Source organism: Pungitius pungitius, chromosome 1, assembly GCF_949316345.1.
Source record: "Pungitius pungitius chromosome 1, fPunPun2.1, whole genome shotgun sequence".
NCBI lineage: Eukaryota > Metazoa > Chordata > Actinopteri > Perciformes > Gasterosteidae > Pungitius > Pungitius pungitius.
The window spans coordinates 31738514-31762520 of NC_084900.1; the positions used below are offsets into that span (position 1 = coordinate 31738514).

The following is a 24007-nucleotide window of genomic DNA, read 5'->3' on the forward strand; positions in this document are numbered from 1 at the left end:
GAATCCCATTCATTCTCTATGGTAGTGCTAAACCACTACGGATGTAATATATATTTAGCCACTATCGGCGCTGCGGTCTGGAGACAACATTTAAACATTAGTCATAACCGTACCATCATAGCCTTAACCTTAACTACTCGGCCACGGCAACTTCAGAAAAGGAATTAGTTAAGTTACTAAACTATAAACAGCGTATGTATGTTTTATTATGGTTCTAATCTTTAGTTATTCAAATGAAATAGGATTGCATTAAATTAATGGTACAAAGTATTCATCAAAATAACGAGTACAACAGTATTTTAGGCAATGCTATTTTGTGTCCAGTCGTGTATCATTATAGGCAACGTTACACGAAGATATGTATTTCGCATTAAGAGTAGCAAGTCACTAACTGAAGTTGGTGGTCAAAGCTCGCTGCAAAGAAAGATTGTCGTCCTACTTTTGTTTGATTTTAGCTTTGTTTCTGCAACCGTGAGAACTGCCGAGTCGTGTGATTTGCTCCTCGTCCAATGAATTCCACCCATCTGGGAATGTCTGAAACGAGTCCCATTCATTGTCCATGGTGGTGCTAAACCACTACGGATGGAATAGATCTTTTCCCACAAAGCAGCGCTGCGGAGCCGTTTTACTGGACATGTGATCAAGTTGAACGGCTTAAAGTTTGAATTTAATTCCCAACGTGAACTTACGTTCTTCTTTCCAAAGGCAACAACATAATACGGAACTATAATGTGTGTTCTCATAATAAATTAAGTTTGAACTCAATGGCAAGCCTTAATGCATTAAAAGATATCGTTTTAGCAACTCAAGACAAGGCTTTTTGTAAAAGGTAAGGTAACAATTAAATGTCACTTTGTGCCAATCAATTCGTAGTAAAAGGCCATTTTCAATTAGTCTCACTATTACAGACCGGTATGTTTGACTCCTCCAAAACGATCACAAACTAAACAAATATTCATAATTCCAATATTTTTTAAGACAAAACAAAGAATGAACATATTAATTTAAAGGAATGCTTTATTAATATCCAAACATATACAAGAAAACCAAATAATTCATTCACCGTAATTGTCCAAATCAAATCCCTTTTCTACATCAGTTAGGCCCAGGGTTTAAATAAAGCTGTAAATACGCCACTGTCCTCCAGCCTCTGCAGCGACTAGCACGGATGTGCTGCACTTCCCATTGGCTCCCAAATCAAAAGAACTCCCATCCCTGTCAACAAAACCAATAGCAGCTTTTAAAACAGGCGACATGTGCAGTGCGGGGGGGGCGGGGGGTGTCCAAGTCATTGAATTCTGTATCTAAAACTGTTCTTTTCTAGGACGTTGAGATCTTTGTGTATTTAGGAATTCCAATGGCTTCGCATAAAAGAAGTGGAGATCTATAGTTAGTTGAGGTCTATTTTTCTCATTTTGGCAGAGCAGTAAGGCAGAGACCACTCAGGCAGAAAAACAATAGATTTTGTAACAGTTATCTAGGGATTGGCAACTAGTTTTTAAACCAATGGCAAATTATTTGTACAAATACCAAAATGTCACCTCTCCTAACAAAAGAAAACAAGACAATTCACCCAACAGGAATACATTCCCTAGCAAAGTAACACAAAAGAAAATCCACTGGCAGCAGTTATGAATCAATGTGTTCATCGAGGCCCAACTGTCAGAAAAGTTTAATTCATTGGTGTACTTACAAGTTAACATTCCTGTAAAGTTTTGGCTGAAATCAGTAAGTCTCCTAAACAAATCCAGAAGTATAGTCATATTTATCCTTTTCTATTGCCTCAATGAAAACACATTGACATTTGGAGACATTCTATAGGCCCGAATGCAAGAACCACATGTTGCAATATTGTTGGCAATGTGAGACATCAAAACACCATTAAATCAACAGCAACATAAGATTGACTGGCCCACCTTGTGTGTGTGTGTGTGTGTGCCTCATGCAGCTATTTCCTGTGTGCTAACCGGAGTGCATTGAGGGGTTGTTAGCAAAAGTCTCTTCTAAATGGCAACCAGCACTTTTTATGACACATCATGTGACCTCTCGGACTCTAAACATATTCACGCTGACTCTCCTACACGGTTCAGGAGAGCCTGCAGACGGGTTCAATCAAAACCAGTCTGTGCTACTCAAAAAGTTTCTACCAGCTGAATTCTAACAAGGGAGCCATTTAAAAGGGAGTGAGCCCGATGGGGAGATAGAGACCCCATTGGCATTCACAGAGTAGTGTACAAAGCATCGTCTCACATTGAGTTCTGAACGCTAAATGGCATCATCCTGATTTGCTGAAGTAGTGTTTTATGAGGTTCTTTTCTAATCGACCCATATGGTCGAGATAAAAAAAAAAAAGAAAAAAAAAGTCCATTGTGGTTTTTGAATGGATGATACATAACTGCTGCAGTTCCCCATCTGAAAGGTAAAGCAGTTATACATATTTTGATTTTAAATCGTACAGCTAAAAGATATATATTCCTCCCCCCCAAGTGTCTAAATTATTTCTTGCTTTTCTTCCGTGTGGTTTCTCCAAATTGGGCGGGGAAACACTTGACTTATTTGAAGTACCTCATACAATCACCCTTCAAAAAAGGATCCTAACAGTCCCTCCACCAACAGGAAGAGAACTACGGTCAGAGGGAAAAATCAAACGCACACAAAGGGTTCCAAAGGCTCCGACGCCACGGAGGTCTGCGCAGAGCGAACCGTCGAGGTGTCAGTCGTCATATGAAACCACTTTGATGTTCTTTCTTTCTACGATCACTCGAGGCCAAACGGGTGCAAAACAAATGCAGCTCATTATCGAGTCAGTTTCACAAACATTTTAACATTCATAAGACCACAGATGTACTTGGAGAGAGAAGGATGATAAAGGTAAAGATGAGGTCTATGAAACTGACTCAGTTTGTTGCGCTTCCCCCTGCTTTTTCTTAAACCTCCCTACCTGATACTACCATTTGGCAGCAACAGTGACAATATATTTACGCATCTATTTTTGTACATATTGATAAAAGTTATGTAAAAACATTTTGCAAAGCAGTGTAAAATAGTTTGTAATACAAAATGGTTTTAAGGTTGTCGTTTTTTTTTTTCCTTCCTGTTTTTACATCCTGGGAGTGTTGTGCCAGACCCGGCTCTTCCTTGCATGGGGAGTACGGTACAACTGAGATGAGCTATGCATGGAGCAGGAAAAGGTCTAATAGGAGTGAGATGTGATGACGACCCCCCCCCAACCCAACCCGGAGAAAAATCACCTCTCACCTGTGTTCACATCGCATGGGGAGAACCCTGTACAAGTTTGACAGAAAATATATATATATATATTATATATATAGGGATACTGTGGAGACACCAGCATGTGCTCAGTGTGAACGTGTGATGGATGTGAAGTACACAATAGTAGTTAGAAACAAGAAGACAGAAATGGCAGCAGTACAAACCACCACCTCGCTTATGCCCGGAAGACCCTCCCCCCACCGTCAGTCTGTAGACACCCTCGCTCCACAAACGTGACCTCTTAAAGCATCACTGCAGCGCTAGCTTACAAAACACCAGGCCCCAAGGATAGATGTGACCTTCCTCGTTTAGCTTAAGAGCAGGACATCTTAATAATGCCACCTTAACCTTACCCTAACCTTTAATTTTTATTTAAACAACTATTTGGACTTATTTGGACCAACAGAGGGATGTGGGTCTAACCGGGGAAGAAGTAGAGGCAGACGGTGATGACGTAACAAAAAGCAAGGCCTGTAAATTATTCAGGTTTAGACATCAACAAAACACCCCTTTCCTCCGCAGCAGGGGGGGGGGGAAACGGAAGCTGCGGGACGAGCAGAGGTAGAGACACTCGCCCCGCCACAGCGTGCTCTTCGCCGCCGCCCGTCTGCTCCAGCAGACCTCGCGGCAAAGAGCGAGGGGCGGCGAGTTGGTGAGCAGGAGGAGGGTCAAAGGTCAGGGCTGACTCTGCAGTGTGAAGTGATGGACAGTACAGTCTCAGGTCGTGAAGAAGGTGGCGACGAGGAGGTAGAGGTGGAGGACGGACGCATTCAGAAAGACGGGTTGTCCTGAGTGGGGGTGGTGTTGGTGGGAGAGCCGATGGCCTCCTCGCTCCCTCGGGGGCCCACAACCTTGTGCTGAGAGCGAGAGCGAGGAAGCGGGGTTATTGATTGTCTGCATAATACGGTTTCCTTCCACTCGGAAAAAAAAGAGAAGACCCCTTGACTACATTTAAAATCCATTAGCAAGTCCTGAAATCTATATACACTTCAAAACATATCAATGTAAAACAGGGCCGTTTAGCAGTAAACCGTATGATTTGTTTTTTTACAATAACCAAATATCCATTTTCTTCTGGTTCAGGTTTTTTTCTATAAATACTGTCGGCTCACCTTCAGGTTTCCCATCTTATCCTCAAATGACTTGAAGGTCGCAGAGTTCCTGCAGAACAGAAATATAAAGTATGTTTTAAAAAAAGTTAAACACTCAAGTTACATTACACGCACTGAAAGAAAACAGTGAAAAGATTTTTTTAAAGAGAACATTTCAACTGCTGAAAACTTCCAATCAAATGCTATACGTGAACCTGCTTAAAAACACAAAATGAAAATGATTTAGTGGTTTTATGCTTCACTGCAGCCATGATAGTGGTAGTTGTAACAGCATCGGTGCAGGTAAAGAAAGTAATGTGTGTGTTACACTGACAGTGACCAGCTCTGTGTGTTACTTTACCTCATGGCGGGCATACTTATAGAGTGGCGAATGGAATAGTTGCTACTTTGTAAGCATTAAAGAGAGGAGACAGAAGTGCAAGTGTTATAAAGCGAGCGAGTTGTCGCACGCACACACACACACACACACACACACACACAGACATAATTGCATTTATTATTTGCGTGCACTTTAAAACACTTCTCAAATGTATAGCATTAGCTTTGTATAATAACTAAACAAAACGGAGTCACTCAGGTGATTAGTTATCTTGGTTGGTGCTACTTTGCCTAAAAATGATTTCATCCCTGCTCTCGGTCATATCTAGTGAAGTGTCCTTGGAATTTTAGAAGAAAAACCGTAACGCTGGTAACACTTTATTTTATGAGATTCTCTCCCTTCAGTTATCTTGACAAACACAAACAAAAGCAACGTCTGTAGCGAGTAGTGGACCAACACTGACAGAGGAAGCTCTCAGCGTAGTTATGTTGCAGCCCTTGAGCGGCGTTCTGCCTCAACACCAGAACAATTTCAGACAACGTTGTCCTTGTTAGACAAATATTAGGCCAGGTTGAATGATATTCAAGAACAATTAAACTATAAGAGCGCGTTCAAGGGATGCACGCAGCGTATTTCAGTTTGTGTGCAACAGGTCAGCTCACGACACAATATTGTTTCCAGGCCAGCATTAAATAATTCACCATCTATGAGGCTTCCAATAAAGAAATAGTAAGGGAATATTCTCACTTCAATAAAATCAAATTTGTCTTGAAATACAAGTAATCATAAAATAAAGTGTTACCGTAACAAAATAAATAGCCAATTTTGTTCCAAGGACCAGAAGAAAACAACGTGCTTCTTTCAGCATTAATGTGTCAGGAGAAAATTAATTAAGGCAATCAAATGAGGGAAGAAAATAAAGCAGGTTGGAAAAAAACAAGTCAAAGTTTCAATAGAATGTCAATGGGGCAGGTTAGTCTTACCTAAAGGAATTAGAGAAAGGTAGCGCTCTGCAGGTCAAACCAAGGCAGCAATTAAAAAACAAGGAGGGGAGAGACAGCGTGAGCCAAAAGCAGCAAAACAACAGCAGTAGTAACCGGGGGGGGAAACGCACAGCAGGGGGAAAGATACAAGTGTCATCAGCAGGGAAAGTCTGGGTGGGTGTGTGTGTAACTAAGGACACGGGTCCAACTGGAGGAACGCTAGGAGACGTACTAATGGCGGTTTGTTTCGCTGTTACACCGAGTCAAAGACTACGTTTACACAAACCCAATGTTACGGTTTTTGACCTTGTCCGAAAAGACAATATTCCTGGTGACTTGTTTACATGGCAAAGGGAAATGATTATTCCATTAATATTCACGTTTACATGCAACCGCCTCATCACTGGAGCCTGTCAATCAAAGCGATTGCCATTCTCATCTTTGCGTGCGGCCCTCATCAGGTCGTTCATGTTGTACATGTTCGCCGTCGTGCTCATTCAAATGGGGACATTTGGGGAAAAGAAAATACAACAACCTCAGGGGACAACTTTTGAAGATACACAGATGAAAAAAAGAGCATGCAGGGACACACACACAAAATGAAGACAAATGGAGAGCTACAGGAACAAAAGAGCAGCTTGTCAGAGTGCTCACTATCTGCCTGTGAGTTAAAGCTACTGTAGGCAGCACAGTGACGTACACGCCCACTACGATATCAAGGTTCGAGATCTTTCTGCTTAAAACGCTTCCCTCTTTTGTTCTTGTAGTTTAACCTGAGTGTCGGGAATTTGCTTTTGCCGCGTCATACCTCATGTCGCCCAGTCGCCTGCTGAGGACGGAGCCCACTGTGTTTAAAGCTGCACTTGTCTTCTGTCCCGCCTGAGAAAGGGTCTCTTGAGTCTTCTTATATCTGCAGGAGAGGAGGAGGAGAATGGAAGGAAGGAAGGAAGGAAGGGGGGAATGGAAAGAACAATGGAGAAAATAAAAGTAAAAACAGGTGTTGGGTGTAATAAAAAAAATACAAAAACAAGCGGTATGGAGGAAAGAAATGATGAGAGCGAGCAGAAAGAAAAACAAAAAAGGAGTCAAATAAGGCAGATAAATGAGCAGAGAGAGATGGGAGGGTGCATTAGACCAAACCTATTTAAGTTAGTGCTTCTGCCCTCAAAAGAAGAAGTCGAGTGCTCCCCACCCCGGTGGTTAATATTCACACGGAAATACAGTCTGAAGGCTGGTTTGTCATCAAATATGAACCTGGTACAATGTGTTGTTGTTGTAGGATTTACTAAGAATGTCAAATGAATCTCTAAAATCTAGAAAGTTATTGATACAGTAGTAATAATAATCTGTTATGAATGAAGCTTCAAACTATTGAGTTCAGCCCAAGGGATACGATTTGTATATTATCACACTTGGAAGACAAAGACATATAAAAAGTTTGAATATTTGAAACATAACATTTATTCACAGTGTAGTGTTTGCAGCAAGCTGAAAAGGCTCCATTAATCCAAAGCTCCCGCAATATTGAGTAACAACAATTGAGCAACATGTAAACAGGAGCGTCCGCCCCATGTGCACAACGGAAACGGATTAGTTTAAATAACAACTTGGACCAAACACTCCCAAGGACGAAAAGGTCAAAAAAAAAAAAAAATGCACGAGTAGAATTAACCTTCGCATTCCACCAAAAGCCAGAATTAGTAAAGGGCTGTTGAGCCGTTCCTTTAGCAACGTGGCTCGCTGAACAGGAACCTATCAGCGTGACATGGGAATAACCGCTGTGGTCAAACTACCCCTGGTGGCACGGAAGCAAAGAAATATCAAACGCAAAAAAATCCAAACTGGCGAAAGCTACCAACGGGACGACGCCAGTATTCCCTCGGCGCGTGAATGGACACACGAGAAACACGCGCGCCGGGTAAAAGGCAACGTCATGATCATCTGGTCCACCCAAAAATACACCAAGGCTCGGCTGTGAGTCACAGAGTCAGAGCAAAGGCAGTTTTGGAGATAAAAGTGAGGCTGGGTACAAGCGTGGCTGACCTTTCACACTACAGGAACATGTATGCATGCCATCAAATCTGGATAACCTGGTACTTAAACAAAAATGTCTCAAATCTTTTGACAAACTAGAAACACCAAGGGAAGGTGAATGGAGGAGTGTAGAATTTAACCTCCGCCGACACCACAAGCACCAGAAAACAGCAACGACGGATGGATAGTCAAAAGCAAAAAAGAAGAACTCCCAAAAGGCAAAGCAAACTTAAAGAAACCTTAGCTCATCTACAAAACGTGAACACGAAAAATGAAGGGGTCAACTCACGCTTCAGAGCGGGAAATGTCATCCAAAGTTGCTGAGGCAGACAGATATCTGAAGACACAACAGCAGGATAATGACACAGGGGAGAGGCACACACTCGCAATACAGAACAACAGGTCACAGCAGATGCCGAGGCAGCCTCAGCACCGACCGCCAACCATTGTTTTTGCAGCAGGGTTTTTAATTTTTAATATTTGAAACCAACATGGTGGATGAAAGGTTTCCTTTTAAGAGGGAGGGTACAGGGGAAAAAAAAAAAAACAGGATTAGACACAACACAGAATGTAAAATCATAACGTGACCAAACACTTTGTCTCTCAGAGGATTTCACATGGATTTTCACAAGCATTCTGTGGGCATACAGAACTCTACAATACGATAGTCCACCCACATTTGTTGTACAAATATGAGGTACTTAGTTTTCAAAAGGTCCCAGTTTATCATTTTCCGTGATGTACATTGTGCAAATTGCAAAACATCTGTATCTCAAAGCAAAAAGATATCAGCAAGGATGCAGCCTACCTCAGGAAAACAATCTGATAATAACTCAAACACCAAAAGGGTTAAAGCACCAAACACAACGCTGTATTCAGGATTAGTAACAAAGCAAGCTTCATCACACTCATGCGAGGAGTCCCGCCTGGACGCCGGCTACAGAGAGAGAGAGAGAGGAAGTGTGTTTGTGCCGACTTCTCTTTAAAAACAATAGAGGCGATAAGGAAGCAGATCCAAGTCGGCATTGATCTGGTGGAGGCTTTGAAACACAACTCAGAACAGCTTATTACAGCTATACTGTGTCCACACACACGCGAGGAGAGGAATGTGATGGAGGGAGGGAGGGTAGTGTGAATGGGATGGGAAAATGCATGAAAAAGACGCATCACTGAACTAATGCGCGCGCACGTCACGGCTGAGAGACCAAAACACACACACACACACACACACTTCCTCTGCTATTCTAAGCAAATATGTAATTTGAGTGTGTGAGTTAGTCTTGCTCTTGGAATATAAAATATTTAACTCCCAAGTCCGTCCATACAAAGTATTTTTATAAATATTTGAAGATTCCAACGCACATAATATAGCTGTACATCTACTCAGAAGCAAAGAGGTTGTCCTTCGTATAGATACCGTGGCTCTGATGGCAGGATGTTTTAATAAAATACTGAAGCTCAGGAAAATGTTTCACCCAATAACAAAAAGGTGTGGTCTTGTGCTCAGGAGCGTTTTGTCTCATAATCCCTCAAATCCAGGCTAACTTGCTTTGACATGGTATTTAGCTAATGAGCCCTCAGGCTCAGATCCTTATGCAACCATTACAAGAGTTTGGCTTAATCTAGTCAGATTTTCAAAATGGTGAATGGGTGAAAACAAGTGCCGCTTATTTTGCTCGAGCAAAGCCTTGGCTCAAGCTTCTAAACTAAAAATTCTGTAAGTGTTCAGCCTTGTGAATGGTAAGAAACGCCCCAAAAGAAGCGTCTGAGAAAATGTTTAATATAGAAGACTGTTGCTTTGGAGAGGAAGTCGAGAGGAGGACGTGTGTCAGCACTTCTGGACGGAAGAAGAGGGGAAAGGTGACCTCTGGGAGAGGAAGTAAAAAGAGACAGATGATACCGATAGAAGGAGGACAAACTAAAAACACATTAAAACTAAACACACAGCGCGTAGTTCTACTGTCTGCGCCGACTTCTATTAAAGAGATGCTGCCACGTCTCCAAAAAAAAAAAAGCTATCCGATTATCAAACACTGAAAAGGTGAGTCACAGGCCACAGTGAGACAAACACAGTCATGTGTAAGTCAGCACTGCAGTGCTACAAGTCTAGCTATACGTGCAACAGGCGTCTGACAGCTGATCTGGAATCCAACATTTCAGGTTGTCACAACTACTATTTTTAACGTTCACCTCAAACGCATATGAACCCGAAAACTCTTCACTTTCTTTAAATCAACGTGCTTTCTTCAATCATTGGGACGCATTCACTTTCAGCGTCTCATTCAATACAAGCAAAAGCCTCCAGATAAATGTCCTGCAAGCACACACACACACACACACTAGGTTAAACTGCAACGGCCGAGAGGCGAGTGTTCTCAAACATGGTTAGTAGGTGAGAAGGGAGAAGGGTGGACGTGGAGTCACAGTCAGAGCGTGAGAGAGCAAACAGCGCGCCGACTCACAGATCCAAGCTGGTAACTCTCTCATTCCACTCGCCCAGTTTCTCAGTGGTTCTCACATAGCTAGAAAACACAAATATGAGGGCGTTACACTGCTGGGGTAAACATGAAGGACTTAAAGCACGTCGACTTGAGGAGGAAGGTGAATCTTGAATATTTATAAATTAAAGTTTCAAATTATGGGCTCAATAAGGTAAATGAGGATGTAATTATCCTTGAAAGAACCTTCTATGTTTTGTTTTCTCTTCTTTGTTGCTTGTTTTTATAAGGCCCGGTCATTTGTACAATTCATTTTCTTCTGATGAGATGTCCGGATAGAAATCGTTACTCAAGAGTGAAAATACCTGATCCTGACAAAATACTGAGGTTATACATAAACAAAGTCTGAATGAAACCTCACCATGGGTACAATAACGGGATATCATCACTGTATACAAATAAACGTCATCTTCGTGATCAGCAGCACAGACATGAGCTCTTCATCCTGGAAACCCTCAATGCGTTTCATCACAAGAATAGGAAAAAAAAAAAAATGTATTGTGTGCTTATGATTCCTCCTGCAGAGGTGTAATAACTGATCATCCCGATCCACCTGAAAAACCTCAACGGGCATCGTCGAACCATTGTTAAAGTGAAGGCATTACTTTTAATGTTAAACAGAGCAGCGGCTGTGTTAATAAAAACAAAGGTGAGTACAGGATAGGATTTCCATGTAATATTACATACAATAATGCAGCACTTTCGACTCAGCAAACGTCATTCAGAAAATAATTGGAAGACTTGAGAAGCCCGGGTGAGTCACCACATGGTGATTCATTGTGAGACTGGCCACTGCTGATCAAACTGATATCAGAGAGAGAGAAGGCAGGCAGTGCCGACTCCGTCGCTTTTCCTACTGGTTTCATGCTTCCATCTCGCTAGAATACTGGGCATTAGATAGGATGTGATTATTGAAAACGGCAGAGCGTTTCAGTTTGTTTACCATTCAACATCAGGACAGTTTGGAACATTTAAACGCCTTTGCTTGGACAGACAATCTGGTCGGACGAATACGTACGCGTTGGAGGTTTGTACGTCTTGCCAGCCCTTGGTGAAGTTCTGCCGGAGTTCGTTGAGCGGGTTCAGACCCAGTTTCCGTTTCAGGTCTGCGGCGTGTCTCTCTTTGGCCGACAAAACCTGACGCAGGGTGTTGATCTCCTCCTCCACCTAAACACACAACAGAGTCGCCTTGAAAAGTGCGGTCTCGGGGGGGGGGAACTGTTAAAATCACATCTAGTTATACAGCAGACCATCTACATCATAAAAGCATAGAATGCAAAATATAGAGTAGCCTTACCTTGAAAGAATAAAGTTAAAAAAAGATGAAGGCAGTGACGCCATTGTATGGGTATTTTTCCAACAGTATCCAGCAAACACGACTATTCTTGCGTCTGGTTACATGTCAACACTGGGGATTATGGAACATCCGGGCCTTACCTTGGTGAGCTCTGTGCGGAGCTCCTCGGCCTCTTCCTCCGTCAGGCCGGGTGGAAGAGGGTTCGCTGCGTTCCCCACCGCTCCCACCACCGGCCCCTCCACCGGCACGTCGGAAAGGCTGTCCGAGTGGTCCACGACGAGGCCCTTGTTAGGAGAGTTCAGGTTGATATCTGGAACAAGAAAGGGAGACGAATGGGAGACGTTAATGGGACAGTGAAATGGGGGGGGCAGCAGGAGGCGATAGCTATGCACACTTAGATCAGTTAAAAGTGTTGAAAGCTTAGAGTGGTTTCCTAAGAGTATTCATTTCCCACAACCCCCCCCCCGCCCCGCCAGCAGGAGATATCCAGCAGGAAGAGAAAGTGTCAATTAGCGGCGCCGGGAGTTGCAGTGCACTCTGGGAAAAGATCCATTTTGGCAACTCTGAAAGCTTATCACTGTAAGAGCTGGCAAGGAAAACAAAAAGGGGACAAAAACAAACCAGGAGCTGCAGCCAGAAACTGAGTGAAAATGAACTATGCGTGCATATTCATAATAATGCTGACTATCAACATTTTACTTTTTTGCAATTTTGGGGCTGGCCCCCAGCTTACTCTAAAGGCGACAGAGGAGCGGGCCCGTTCTACTGTCTTAGTAGTCCAACATTCAAACACACAAGCTACAGTATAGGTTAACCGCTAGTCTTTAAAAGTGTCGGATCAGAGGTTGAAAAAACACAATTGCCCCAACTGAGCGGTGTCTCAGAGAGAAATAAATAAATAAATAGAGCTACACAATAGAGATGTGGCTTCAAAATCTGAAAATAAACGATGTGTTCACTCCTCAGGCGCAATCCTAAATCGGTGTGACGACAATCAAGTCGAATCCGTGACTTACAGGCTACAGGCAGAGTCGGCACAATCGGGCATCCACCCCCCGGCGCAGCACTCCGCAGGAGTGAACGTGGTCATGGTGGTGGACAACCCATTAAGGCCCCTCCACATCAATTAGTTGGCCTGCAGGGCTGACCGCTGTGTGTCAGTCTGGCACACTCTGTCGTGGTGTGCAAAAGCGCATCGAGAGTCCCGGTGCAATGCTGCCAGGTGTCCAGCAGAGCCAGCGTGTGTGTGTGTGTGTGACAATAAGTAAGAATTAGCAGTAACGATATACCCGTGAACGGCCGGCGCATTTTGCTTTAACACAACAGACAAACACGTAATAGCGCCACAAAAGGCCAAGATCATTATCTGCAGTTAGTGCCGTGTAATCCAGACCTTTAACAATAACATCCGCATGTGAGTTGGCGAGAGATATGAATGCTCCACCCACTACGTATATATCGATAGAGCCAACAATGATTCAGCATGGCCCACAGGAAACAGCAGCAGCAAGGGTAAAGAGAGAAACAAACCAGGACTCGAATTGGAACAGGGAAAGGCTTTCATCCTGGGATTTAGGTCAACCTCAGATGCTCTTTGTGTGTCAGACGTGTCTTGATATATTACACATCAGCCAACACCCTGGCAACCCCTAAAGTCCAGTTCTGTTGCATACAGGGAATCATTTGACTCGTGGAAGTGATCACAGCCACACCCTTAACGTAAATACCGGTGTGCTGCATTGCATCATTGCATTTCCTGCGGATGTTGATTTAAAAAATGTGACACTGTGGTGCTTCTATGGAGGATCTCTTTGATTTAGACTCAATCCAAATCCGACAACTATTATTGGCATCTGGCCCATTATTTACAACAAAGACATCCATTTGCGCAAAGTCCCCCCTGCTCAGCCTAAACGTCCCCCTTGATTGATTGATTGATTGATTGGATTTCCAATCGACTACCAGTGGTTAATACAACAGGGATAACAGGTTGCTGACAGTGTTGTCTATACTAGCAGCTGCAGTTAAATTCAGCATTGTACAATTCAACCACGCAAAAGGAAGAAAGCGGAATCACGGTGTGCAGCTTTGCGGAGGGACATGGCCACAAAGCGGATGGATCTCCTCGTCGATGCTTGTGTTTTCAGCTGCTGTTGTAAATTTAAAAAGAAACTTGTCAAAACAACACCTTAATTTTGAAGTGAACTTGGTATCTGTGCGTGAGTGAGTGAGTCCAGTTGGAATAACACATAGCTTTGTAATTCGCTCTTGTAAAGTAAAATACCAGCAGTAGTAACTTCAGTGGGACGAGTTTCAAGGTGAAACGAAGCGTACACAGTAACGTTGATGCATTTATTACCACACATTCTGCTGTCTAATGGCTACTTTACGTTTGATACATGCGATTTAGAATTAAAATGCATTTACTCGTTTACCCCGAGGTAGCCCATCACTGGTTTAAACTAAGGTAGCTATCGGAATATTTTCTTCCACCACTGGCTAAGTCAAGACCCGTCAGTGACAGCTACGGAGCAGCAGCTAGCATGCTAACAGCGCCGAGGATGAGCGCACGGTTAGTCAGCAAATTAGGCTACAGTTGACAAATAAAGAGGGATTCAAATTGACTAGACTGACGGGGGCGTGTTCGGATAAATACGAGCCAGAGGGTATAGTTAGTGTTGAACTTTGGGAAGCCACTAAAACCAAAGTGCTAACTTTAGCTAAACGTTCAGCTAGCATTAACATTTGTCCTTTTGTTTACAAAGATTTAATCGTCAAACTCGGAATTTAAAAACCGGTAAATCGCACAGAAGGTATGGTGACGTGGTTCACTTGTGAGACGTATTCGTGTCACTCGATCGGATTGAATTACCAAGAAAAGTTTTGCGATGTCAGTAATAGGAAAAGCCTTCCCGTCCTCTTCACCTAACTTGCAGCACTCTTGTCCCTGTCAATTACACCAGCGGGCCCGTGCGGTCCTCACCACTGCATCACTGTGTCTTATGATCGCTAAACACATAGAACCTTTCAACTACACAAACGAGCAGCATTCCTAGGTAATTATCTACGTGCTGGATATATTTATTACAACAGCGTTATCTGTGCCTAGCAAACATTTTAAGAATTTCTGAAGCTAAGCTATACGCTTGCTAGCAACAAAAAAAATGTAAGTTACCTTGACTGGCGGGGTCCATTTCGGCGTCGATTTCACAGAGGTAGAACTTCTTTTTTTTTGTTCAAAGTTTACCTCGATGGGTGTGAAATGCGGATATGGAACTAGTCAAGTGTGCTTCCCCCTAGGCGTGTATTAATCTTCCTGGTTTTGTAGACTGCTCCCACTCAGAGAAAGTCGTCAACAGGAACTCAAAACAGCCCAACAGCCAGCTCAGCTTAAACGGCTCTTTGAAAAGCTCACGACGATAATCACAGAAGCACGTCCGGTATGGAATTTCAGAATAAGATATAAACACAATTATTTGACAAGACCTGTGTATTAATCATTTATTGTGTATATTTATACAGAACACACTTAAGGTGCGAAAAAGTGACTTATTTCATCAATGTATGTATAAACATGAAACACATCCAATATCTCATCTGAACCACTCTGTCCTTGGACACTAGTTTATTTTGACCAAACACTAAAAAAGAAAGTGCTTAGTCAGACTCACAAATCCACATACAATGCTGCATAAAAAATCCAAAATGTTTTTGATATCAAACCTCACAAAATGTTACATCCAAAAATCATCAGTTTTAAAGTGGCTTAAACTGGTTAAGAACTTACCCATTAGGAACACCTACTACTACCACTTATCTGATATCACCTGTAAAATTGTGTTAACACCTTTAATATCCTCTGATTGAAAAGAGAAACAATATTTACCACATACCTATATGAGACATTTTCTGAGATTGTCAATATTTATGAACTAAAAGTGTTGTCCAAATTATTTGAATAGATTAAAAAGTATTGCGACATTGTTGTTCATATCCTGTATCTATGGTACATGCTAATGAGTAAACATTCTAATAGGACTAGTTTTGGCTACAGCTACTAAAAGTCATATTTCCCCCTCTACTGTCTGAGCTAATAATACTTCTTCATTGAAAAAAAAAGTAATATGTTCTCCATTACTTCAAGTGACAGAGGTGGAAAAATAGCTCAAATCCTTGCATTGAATAATACCATAAAGTAAAAATTCAATTCCATTTCAAGTAAAATGAATGCATTCCAAATGTTACCTACATAAAACAAGTATTATTAGAAAAATATATTTCAAGTATGAAAAGCAAAAGTATGGTGTAATATTACAATAGATATTGTATGTTTCTATTCACGTATGAATAAAAGTGAGAGCATTTCATTTTTCAGTTCACAGGGTGACACGTTTAGATATTTTGTATACTCTGAGTAGTATAGTAATACACAACTCAAAATGTTTTTACATGACATTAACTCGTAACCAAAACAGTCAGATGAATAAAGTGGAATAAAATAAAATGAAGTACATAAAAAAAGTTAATGTACTTACTTACATTTCACCACTAACTAGTTGTACCACATCAAAAGCTATTACAATAATGACTACTCCTCCTTTATCAAATACTACCTCTTCTCTGCTGTACTGTGACTGCTGATGCAACTTGAAACAATGATCTTGACAGTTGTGAAGACCTTTGGTGTGAATGGCAAAAAGCTATTTCCTCTCAGTAAGTTTTCACAATAAAAGCACAACAAAGTCAGACGTTTTCTCTGGAATAACACAGCTTCAGCACAGATCTATTCCTGTTATCTCCAAACTGTATGCATAGTTAGAACATAACACATATCGCTGAAAAAAATAGCGTAACTTTGGAGTGCAGGTATGACATTAAACATCTTTCATTGAACCTGACTGCAGTGCAACTTTCTTTCTCAGTAAAACATCTTCTCCGCAGCTTCTCTTTGTCCTCCACTTCCTTTTGTCCGGGCAGTTTACCCTTCAGAAGCAGTGAAGTAGCAGTGGACATATGGAGAGGTTTACCTGAGCTGTGCAGCAGTGAGGATGGTTGGGTCTCCCGCTGGTGTTATGTGCAGACGAAGCAGCCGATGTAAGCCCAAACCTTCTGCAGGAGGACCAGGAAGGCCAACAGGTAGAAGAGCAGAATAACAACCTGGAGGAAGATGGAGGGATGGGCAAGGGAGAGAAAGAGAGGGATCAAGGAGGCGCTAAATGAAAACGGTTTTCAAGTGAACACGCACTGGAGTTAACGGGCTCAGGGTCCCTTTAATCGACATAAGAAAGAAAAGGAGGAGCTGAAAGTACCAGTTGTGTGCTCATCTCCTCCAGCTCTTCACAGTCGGCGCCCTCCTTAACCGCACCAGGAGCTGCACATCCCTCGTCCTCCTCCTCCTCCTCCTCCTCCTCCTCCTCTGTTTTGTTCTCCATCAGAGCGGGTTCTCCATCATTTGAGTCTGGCTCCTCTGTCCTCGGCTGCAGAACGGCCCTGGCAGGCTCCACAGAGTCTCTCACCAGACCTGGAGCTGGTTGGACTGGGGCTGATGTTGGTGCTGCTGGTTTCACTGGTGGGGGTATTAATGTGGGTTTGATCTCTATAACTGGTTCTACAACCGATTGTGGGTTCTGAGGTGAGGTTTCCTGGTGGAGTTTTGGTTCTACAATGTGGACTGAGAGATCTTTGGGAACTTCAGGCTCCTTTTCAACTTCAGGAACATCTTGCTCAACTGCTGAGAGAAAACGATACGTGTTTAGACTGAATGTACACTTTAATATGTTACATTTAAAAGCGTTATATGATTAAAAGTCTGTTGGCTGAATATTGGGCTTTATTCATCTTTAGGTATAAACTCAGTGAATTAATACAACATCAACAGGTCTTAAAGAGTTGCTATGCAATTATTTTTATACAATTACAGACAATATTGTTATATTTTACTGCATGTTTTGGTGTAGCATGTCTCTTTTCAGCTAAAGACATCCACACGTGGCTATTTTTATTTTAAACTACTACTAGAAGCAAATATACAATTCATTTTTTAAGGTCCAATTCTCTTTTAAGGGGAAGTTTGCTGAGATGCTTCCACATGGAGGCTGACATGCTGTCAATGCCTGAATAATGTAAATATTCTTATATATATAGATATAATATCTTGAGGGTATCTTGACCCCACAGTTTTTAAATTACTGCTTGATTTTGTTTCTGCCATTTGGCTTCAAAATCATTTTTTTCCAGACTGGTGGAAATAAACCTTTAAATTGTTGTGTTTGGCGAATTATTTTTAATGCGTCTGTAGATTTCACCAAAATACACTCAAATTTAGAATTATCAAAGTCATCATTTGCATTTTTAAAGTGGCAGTGTAGAAATGCTATGGTTTGGTTTGTCTGTTCTAGAATACTGTAGAAACATGGAAATTTAGCTGCAAATACTTCATTTTCATTTTATGGTTTTCAATAGAGTATCTTCTTTTCACAGTTAGCTTTATCTTTAATGACTTTTTAATGCATTCGACAAAGACTTTGCTTTTTATTCTGTTGCTACAAACTATTTGTTGATGGGACTCATAGACATTAAATATCAATACAAAAAAACATCAGAATGTTGTATACTTCACTGTTTTAGCATATTTACTATTCTGGCTGTCAATATTTAACAGCACTTTCACAAAGTGGACAAAAATGTCTCTTGTCGAAACTACTGATGTTGCTGAAACGTCTCTAATGCAAAATAAACGGTGTCTTAGAAAGATACAGTTTCCCAGGCAGTCCCCCTTCCCACCTTTGAGGAAGTCGATGCTCTTCAGAGCCCTCTCTTGTTTGCTGAAGTTAAATCTGTAAGGGCTCAAACTCTCACAACCTGGTTTCAGTGTCTCAGCTGGAGAGAAGCTGGTCGCGGAGATCACTCTACGAACAGACAGAAGGGGGGAGATGAAACCCAAGGACTGGTGAGTAAAGAGTGGACCAAAGAAAAGGAAACAGAAAAGATTTAAAAAGAAAAACAAGAAAAGTGTTTCTAAATGATATCATCCAGTAGGCAACAAGTCCTAAAATGTCACAGTACTCACTTTGTGATCAGCTCTCTGGAATTCTGAAGAAAATGATACAGTGTTATTTAAGAGATTCTGGACTCAGACAATTATTATGACTGTATCTATCGGGCATTGTTGTGGACACACTTCTTCAGACATCAACTCAATTGAGCACCTGAACAAATGCAGCCATGTCCCGCTCCTCCATGCTGCTCACGGCTCTCTCCACCAGTTTGGAGTTGACTCCCACAGTGTCTCTATGGCAACGTGCCAACGCCTGGGCACGGCCTGTCTTCTCTTCCTGCTCAGAGCTGATTCGCTGCGTCATCGCCTTCAGAGTGAAGATGATGGTGATGATGAAAAAGACAATAATAAACCACTCCGAGTATGAGCACTGTTTCTGCTGCTATGACTTTAACTGCTTACATATAACTTGGATATACAGTACATACGGGATTTTGTATATTAACATTCCCAACTTGCTAAAAACAACATATAAGGTCAAATATATGAGGAGTCTGTATATATATGTATAATTCCTGTTTAATCCCATCTGCTGCTGCTCTCAGTGTTACGGCAGAATGCCTGTTGCCAATTACTATTCTATTTATAGTTAATATAAAATAATAATAATAAATGTGTAAAACGTGCAGAGAACAGCTGACCTTTTGTCTCTCCTGCAGGATCGATAACACACAACTGAACTTCTCACACACGAGTTGTTTCTGAGTCTTACTGTTCTCCTGCAGAGAGAAGCATGAAGGTGAGTTCATGAAAACAGCACGCTTATCTGCCCAACTGGAAACTGAACGTGTGCTGTGCTCACTTCCTGTGTGAAAACAGACAACGTTTTTTCTTCTAAAATAGTCATTTCTTAATACAGACGGTAACTGTAGCTTTCATCAAACTTATAAGAGGAATAGTGCATTTGTTAGCAACTAGTTAAATGTGTGAGAATAATCTCACACACACACACACGCACGCACCTCTATTTTTTTGCAGGTCTCCTCCAGCTCATTGATCAACGCCTGGACTTTGTCGTTCACTGCCACCAAAGACCTGACTTCTCCACTCAGCTCATCCTGAAAACCAAAAGGAAATGCATTTGATATGGAGTCTTTTGATTATTATTTGATGCTTATTTGCAGCCTTTGGTAACTGTAGTTCTGTACTTCACATAAAACGAAAGTACTATCGTAATTACTTTGACAATCAAAGAACGGACAGGTGTCTTTCCCTGCATGTAGATTCATAGACGAATAGCAGAAGGACAGATGGAGATGGAATAGACGTAGTATTAATAAAGCTTTACAATAATAATTGTCACACACCACGATAGAGGAATGTTCTGTACCTTCTTTTGCTGATAGATATCTGTCAGAGGAGCCACCTGACAGGACTGATGAGCTCCGAAAACCTTACAAAGAGAACACGTAGGAACCTGACAGGTGAGACAGTAAATGTTCACCCTCTCGCCCTCATGGTCTGAACAGGTCACATGAGCAGAAGGTGGAGGAGGAGGGAGTGGGCTGGTGGAGGAAGAGAGAGAGAGAGAGAGAGAGAGAGAGAGAAGAGGGGAAACACCACATCTTCAAATCACTGCATTCATGTCATGGAAGCACATACCTACATTTCATATCTGCCTGTCACAATCGTCTCTTCTCACCCTGCGGCGTTGCTGTTGTTGCTGACTTCCTGTTTGTAGACGTCGATGATGTTCTCGACCAGCAGGTTCCTCTGCAGGCTGTAGACACCGTGGCGATCCAGCACGACTTCCTGTCGGCAGGACGGACAGCGGAAGCGGCCGCTGCTCACCTGCACGGTGGTGCGAGCCTGGAACAAGGAGGGCTGCACGGAAGTAAGCCGGGACAGAACGTAAGGAATGCTCAACCCTGCGTGACTGCATGTACACACCCGGGTTACTGGGTGAAAACATGTCTGCAAAATCCCCTGTTCATCATCCAGCATGAGAATACAGTGCTGCTCAAATGTCGCTTTTGTACATCAAACTAGGGGATTTTAACAAGGAAGAGCAAAATAAGAATGAATTAAATGATCTGCCACTAAATTTAACCAAGATTACCAGAAGGATCCGCAACAAGCCACGGATTTCACTAACAATATTCACTAACAAAAAGACCAAAAATGACAAGATAATACAGATCAGATTGATAGTTCAGCAGGTAAAGAGGGGAAAAAAACAAGAGATCATAAACGAAAATTGAGCGGAAGTGGAAAGAATTAAGATTTAGGGTGAAGAGCGATAGACGGGTGAAAAAAAGGACAGATAAGCAGAAAGGCAGAGGGAAGGTTAGAGGTGTAACACGTCCTGAAATATTGACCTTTAACAGGCTTCAGCTGCTGCTGCTGGGAGATCAGCTTTTTATTACTCAGAGTTACACAGGCAGCTTGAATTTATATCACTTTTCTCAAAATTCACACAATTTAACAGTCTTTTAACAGTCTAAAATGATTAAGAGGACCCTAGGAAAAAACATTTCTGCATCCACAGGCCAATTCTCAGATATTAGACTGTTTGGAAAGATGAAGCGTTAGAGGAAGCTGTCGATAGAAGGCCGAGCTACGCTGCGTAAGGTGAGGCGACGGGGAGGTTTACGGGATATCTTGTGTCTTTGTCTCACCGTTTTTTTGTAGCCTCCTCAGAGTCGAAGGTCACAAACACGAGCGTGTCAATAAGGAAGTAGTACACAGTATCGTGTTTCCATCCAACGCACCTCACACATGCACATTAACACACATGTGAAGTGTGCTTTTGGTGTGCATGTGAGTCCCACTGGGTGGTAAAATGTCACTGGAAGCACCTGAACGTTGCATTAAAGGTTTGGAAATAGTGTTACGTCAGGTATTGGTCTTTGGTCCAGATTCCCATGATAATATTCTAAAGATGTTTATGATCCTCAGACGAGCAGATTTTTGGAGATATATGAAACTAAAGTGAAATGAAGATGATGATGATTGGAATGCATAATACAGAACATTTCTAAACTGTGTTATTTTCATTCGTAAAAAATCAAAGTACTTCCACTTGAAGTAATCAAAACACGCGCACAACCATGGGGGATCCGAACAATTGCAGTAAATATAGCGCACAGCAGGTGATGTTCATGAGCTAAACCTCCACACATCCCATTTTAGACACTGATAATCCACTGACCCCAAACCCACAGAGACACACATCTGACACAGACTTTGTTTGAGTGCTCTAATGTGAACAATGGAGTCCCACAGTATGACAGTACATACAGAAAGGTGAGCACATGCGAGGATTGTATGTTCAGAAACACACACACACACACACACACACGTGCCGCGTCACCGACCTGGTACAGGTCATTGGCACACTTCCTGCACAGGTTGTGCTGACAGGGCAGGATGACCACCGGTTTGCTGAAGAGCTCCAGACAGATGGGACAGATCAGCTGTTTCTGCAGCGTGGCCATCGTGGCGTCGCCCTGCGCCCCCCCGCCGGCCTGCAGGCAGCTCAGCTCAGCCCGCAGAGACGTGGCCGCTCCGCCCAGCTCCACCTCCTCCTGTTGAATGAACGCAGTGATGGATATAGTTGGATTAAGAAGCATAGGGGATATTTTTTATTTTCTCCCTGTCAGACATCTCTTTAATTTGATTCATGGCTACAAAAAAAAAAAAACACTTTGTAACTTGAGATTTGTTTACTATATGTGGATTAATCATGGAGGAACCAAGTTCACATCATTGTTTTCACTGGTTTAGGTTAGCTGGTTTCCATATTTTGTTATCTTTTAGACGCTTAAGTAGGGGAAAGATCATTGTTGTAATAAGTAACAAGTAAATACTCCAGATACACCTTTCTCTGAAAATGTTTGGACTTTGTACTTTCCATTATGTATTTATATTCAACCAAAAATGATTATGGTGGATTGGACCTTTATTCACAGCTGACATTTTGACTTGTCGTGGTAGAAAAAGCACAGGCGAAATGCTATTTAATATGCATGTGTCTATTAGTATCTCAAACTAGTCCAACAACTTGGGACTAAAATAACGTTTTGCTGCGTATGTTTGTAATGTCTTACACAGCGGGGTCACTTGGGTTGTTACTATTTGGTTTGATTTAACACGTTTGACCAAAAACTCCAAATACAACCCACCATTATGGTAATTATGGGGATTTTTTTCAAAAAGGCAAAGGAAATGCCAATAAATAGCAAGTCAACACCAAAAAACTTAAGATAAATTAAATAACACATGAAACAAGCTGACAACAGGACCATTCAAAGAGAAAATCCAACAGTCAAAGCGGAATGAAGTCCACCTGTTGACTCACCTTCTGCTCCATCTGAGCCGCTGTGATCGGGCTGTTAGCTCCTCTTTGTCATTAAGGAGTCGGAGGACGGTTGGTGTTCCTCCTCCGGCCTTTGTCCTCTTCTTAAGAGTCAATCACATACTACTCTTTTTTACCAATTCTCTGTTACAGTATTCAAATTCACCGCAGAGTTGAGATCAGCGAAATACTGATTTACTTCTTATAGCTTCTGAGCATTTCTCGGATGTTTACATGCACAGAGAGGAGCTGTGACACGGCAGTTTGATGTCCCACTGTCTCATTTACTTTGACACCCAGTTGTTGTTGCTGCAGCTCCTACAGAGAGAGGAGGGGTACGTTGGCCTTCTCAGGTTCTGGAAATACCCAACTCGCTCAGTCGGACGGTTTGAGTTCAGTCCGGCTTTCGTTGCCTTGGTGAAACTTTACAGTGAGAAAAGAAAGTCACAGATGTGTAGTTTAAAACTGAGGTGCAGAAAAGTCACATCAAAGGTTTGTGATCTGTCCTGCTCCTGCTCTCCTCGGACACCGAATCCACGGGGACAGGATGTCTCCCCAGCTCTTCGCCTTCTAGTACGTCCTTACTGCCCCCGTTCTCCTCTTCCTCACACGCCCCCCCCTCTCTGGCTCAGCCAGCACTCACTCCCTTCCTCCCAATGTGCGAATGACGAGAGCAGAGACTGCTGGGGTTGTTTGTTGGACGCGTCCTCGCCAGCCACAGCCGCGAGTGGGTCTGTGTGAGGGGACCGATTCGGGTTGGGTGGCGTCGGGTTTCAGCCAAGTGCCTCTGAAATAATCCCCCCCCCCCCCCCCCCCCCACACACACACACCATATCAGGCAGTGACGCTTTAAGACCATGCCGGGCAGTGCTCCATCTACTGTTACACACACTCGCTGTCCTCTTAAAGGTGCTAACTGGGGCCTTTTAATATAAACTAATAGTTACCACATTCATCTTCAGACACTTATTATTATTGCAGGCTAATGGGACCCCTGCAAAAAGGTTAACATGTATATATAACATTTAACATTTACATTTATATTTAACATTTATATATAACATTTAACAATTATTATTTAACAACTTTGTGTTACTGCCAAACATTGTACTTGGAAAAGTTGTTGCATGCATTTAC

At 42.3% G+C, this 24007-nt stretch overlaps 2 protein-coding genes across 18 annotated transcripts; both read right to left on the minus strand.

The window, feature by feature from the left end:
* Positions 1 to 999: 999 nt before the first annotated feature.
* tpd52l2b (tpd52 like 2b) lies at positions 1000 to 14934 on the minus strand. 12 transcript variants are annotated; one of them, XM_037478975.2, is made up of 10 exons: positions 14692 to 14934; positions 11657 to 11826; positions 11238 to 11386; positions 10184 to 10243; positions 8011 to 8058; positions 6496 to 6597; positions 5688 to 5714; positions 4726 to 4767; positions 4386 to 4434; positions 1000 to 4130 (listed from the first exon to the last, which is right to left on the minus strand). In XM_037478975.2, the coding sequence occupies exons 1-10, from the start codon at positions 14708 to 14710 to the stop codon at positions 4044 to 4046; spliced, it is 753 nt and encodes a 250-aa protein (XP_037334872.2). In that variant the 5' UTR covers positions 14711 to 14934; the 3' UTR covers positions 1000 to 4043. The 12 variants fall into 12 exon arrangements, with proteins under 12 accessions (XP_037334872.2, XP_037334871.2, XP_037334875.2 ...); XM_037478974.2 differs by having other exon boundaries at positions 4726 to 4770; XM_037478978.2 differs by lacking the exon at positions 10184 to 10243.
* A 69-nt stretch (positions 14935 to 15003) lies between these two features.
* trim101 (tripartite motif containing 101) lies at positions 15004 to 23629 on the minus strand. Of its 6 annotated transcripts, none has more exons than XM_037480965.2 (12): positions 22874 to 23629; positions 21891 to 22100; positions 20216 to 20382; positions 19904 to 20078; positions 19754 to 19786; positions 19536 to 19631; positions 19215 to 19292; positions 18725 to 18880; positions 18586 to 18608; positions 18300 to 18424; positions 16826 to 17247; positions 15004 to 16673 (listed from the first exon to the last, which is right to left on the minus strand). In XM_037480965.2, the coding sequence occupies exons 1-12, from the start codon at positions 22883 to 22885 to the stop codon at positions 16587 to 16589; spliced, it is 1584 nt and encodes a 527-aa protein (XP_037336862.2). In that variant the 5' UTR covers positions 22886 to 23629; the 3' UTR covers positions 15004 to 16586. The 6 variants fall into 6 exon arrangements, with proteins under 6 accessions (XP_037336862.2, XP_037336860.2, XP_037336861.2 ...); XM_037480963.2 differs by having other exon boundaries at positions 20216 to 20397; positions 22874 to 23627; XM_037480964.2 differs by having other exon boundaries at positions 16826 to 17244; positions 20216 to 20397; positions 22874 to 23622.
* Positions 23630 to 24007: the final 378 nt, after the last annotated feature.

Excerpts from the sequence above, each read along its gene's own strand:
- trim101 (XM_037480963.2), bottom strand. Across the intron at positions 19,632-19,753 it reads TCCGTTCTTTGATTGTCAAA|GATGAGCTGAGTGGAGAAGT; the intron begins GTAATTACGATA and ends TTTGGTTTTCAG. Across the intron at positions 18,425-18,585 it reads TCCAGAGAGCTGATCACAAA|AGTGATCTCCGCGACCAGCT; the intron begins GTGAGTACTGTG and ends GTCTGTTCGTAG.
- tpd52l2b (XM_037478974.2), bottom strand. Across the intron at positions 5,715-6,495 it reads AGGCGACTGGGCGACATGAG|AGCGCTACCTTTCTCTAATT; the intron begins GTATGACGCGGC and ends TTTGACCTGCAG. Across the intron at positions 4,435-4,725 it reads ATAAGTATGCCCGCCATGAG|GAACTCTGCGACCTTCAAGT; the intron begins GTAAAGTAACAC and ends TCTGTTCTGCAG.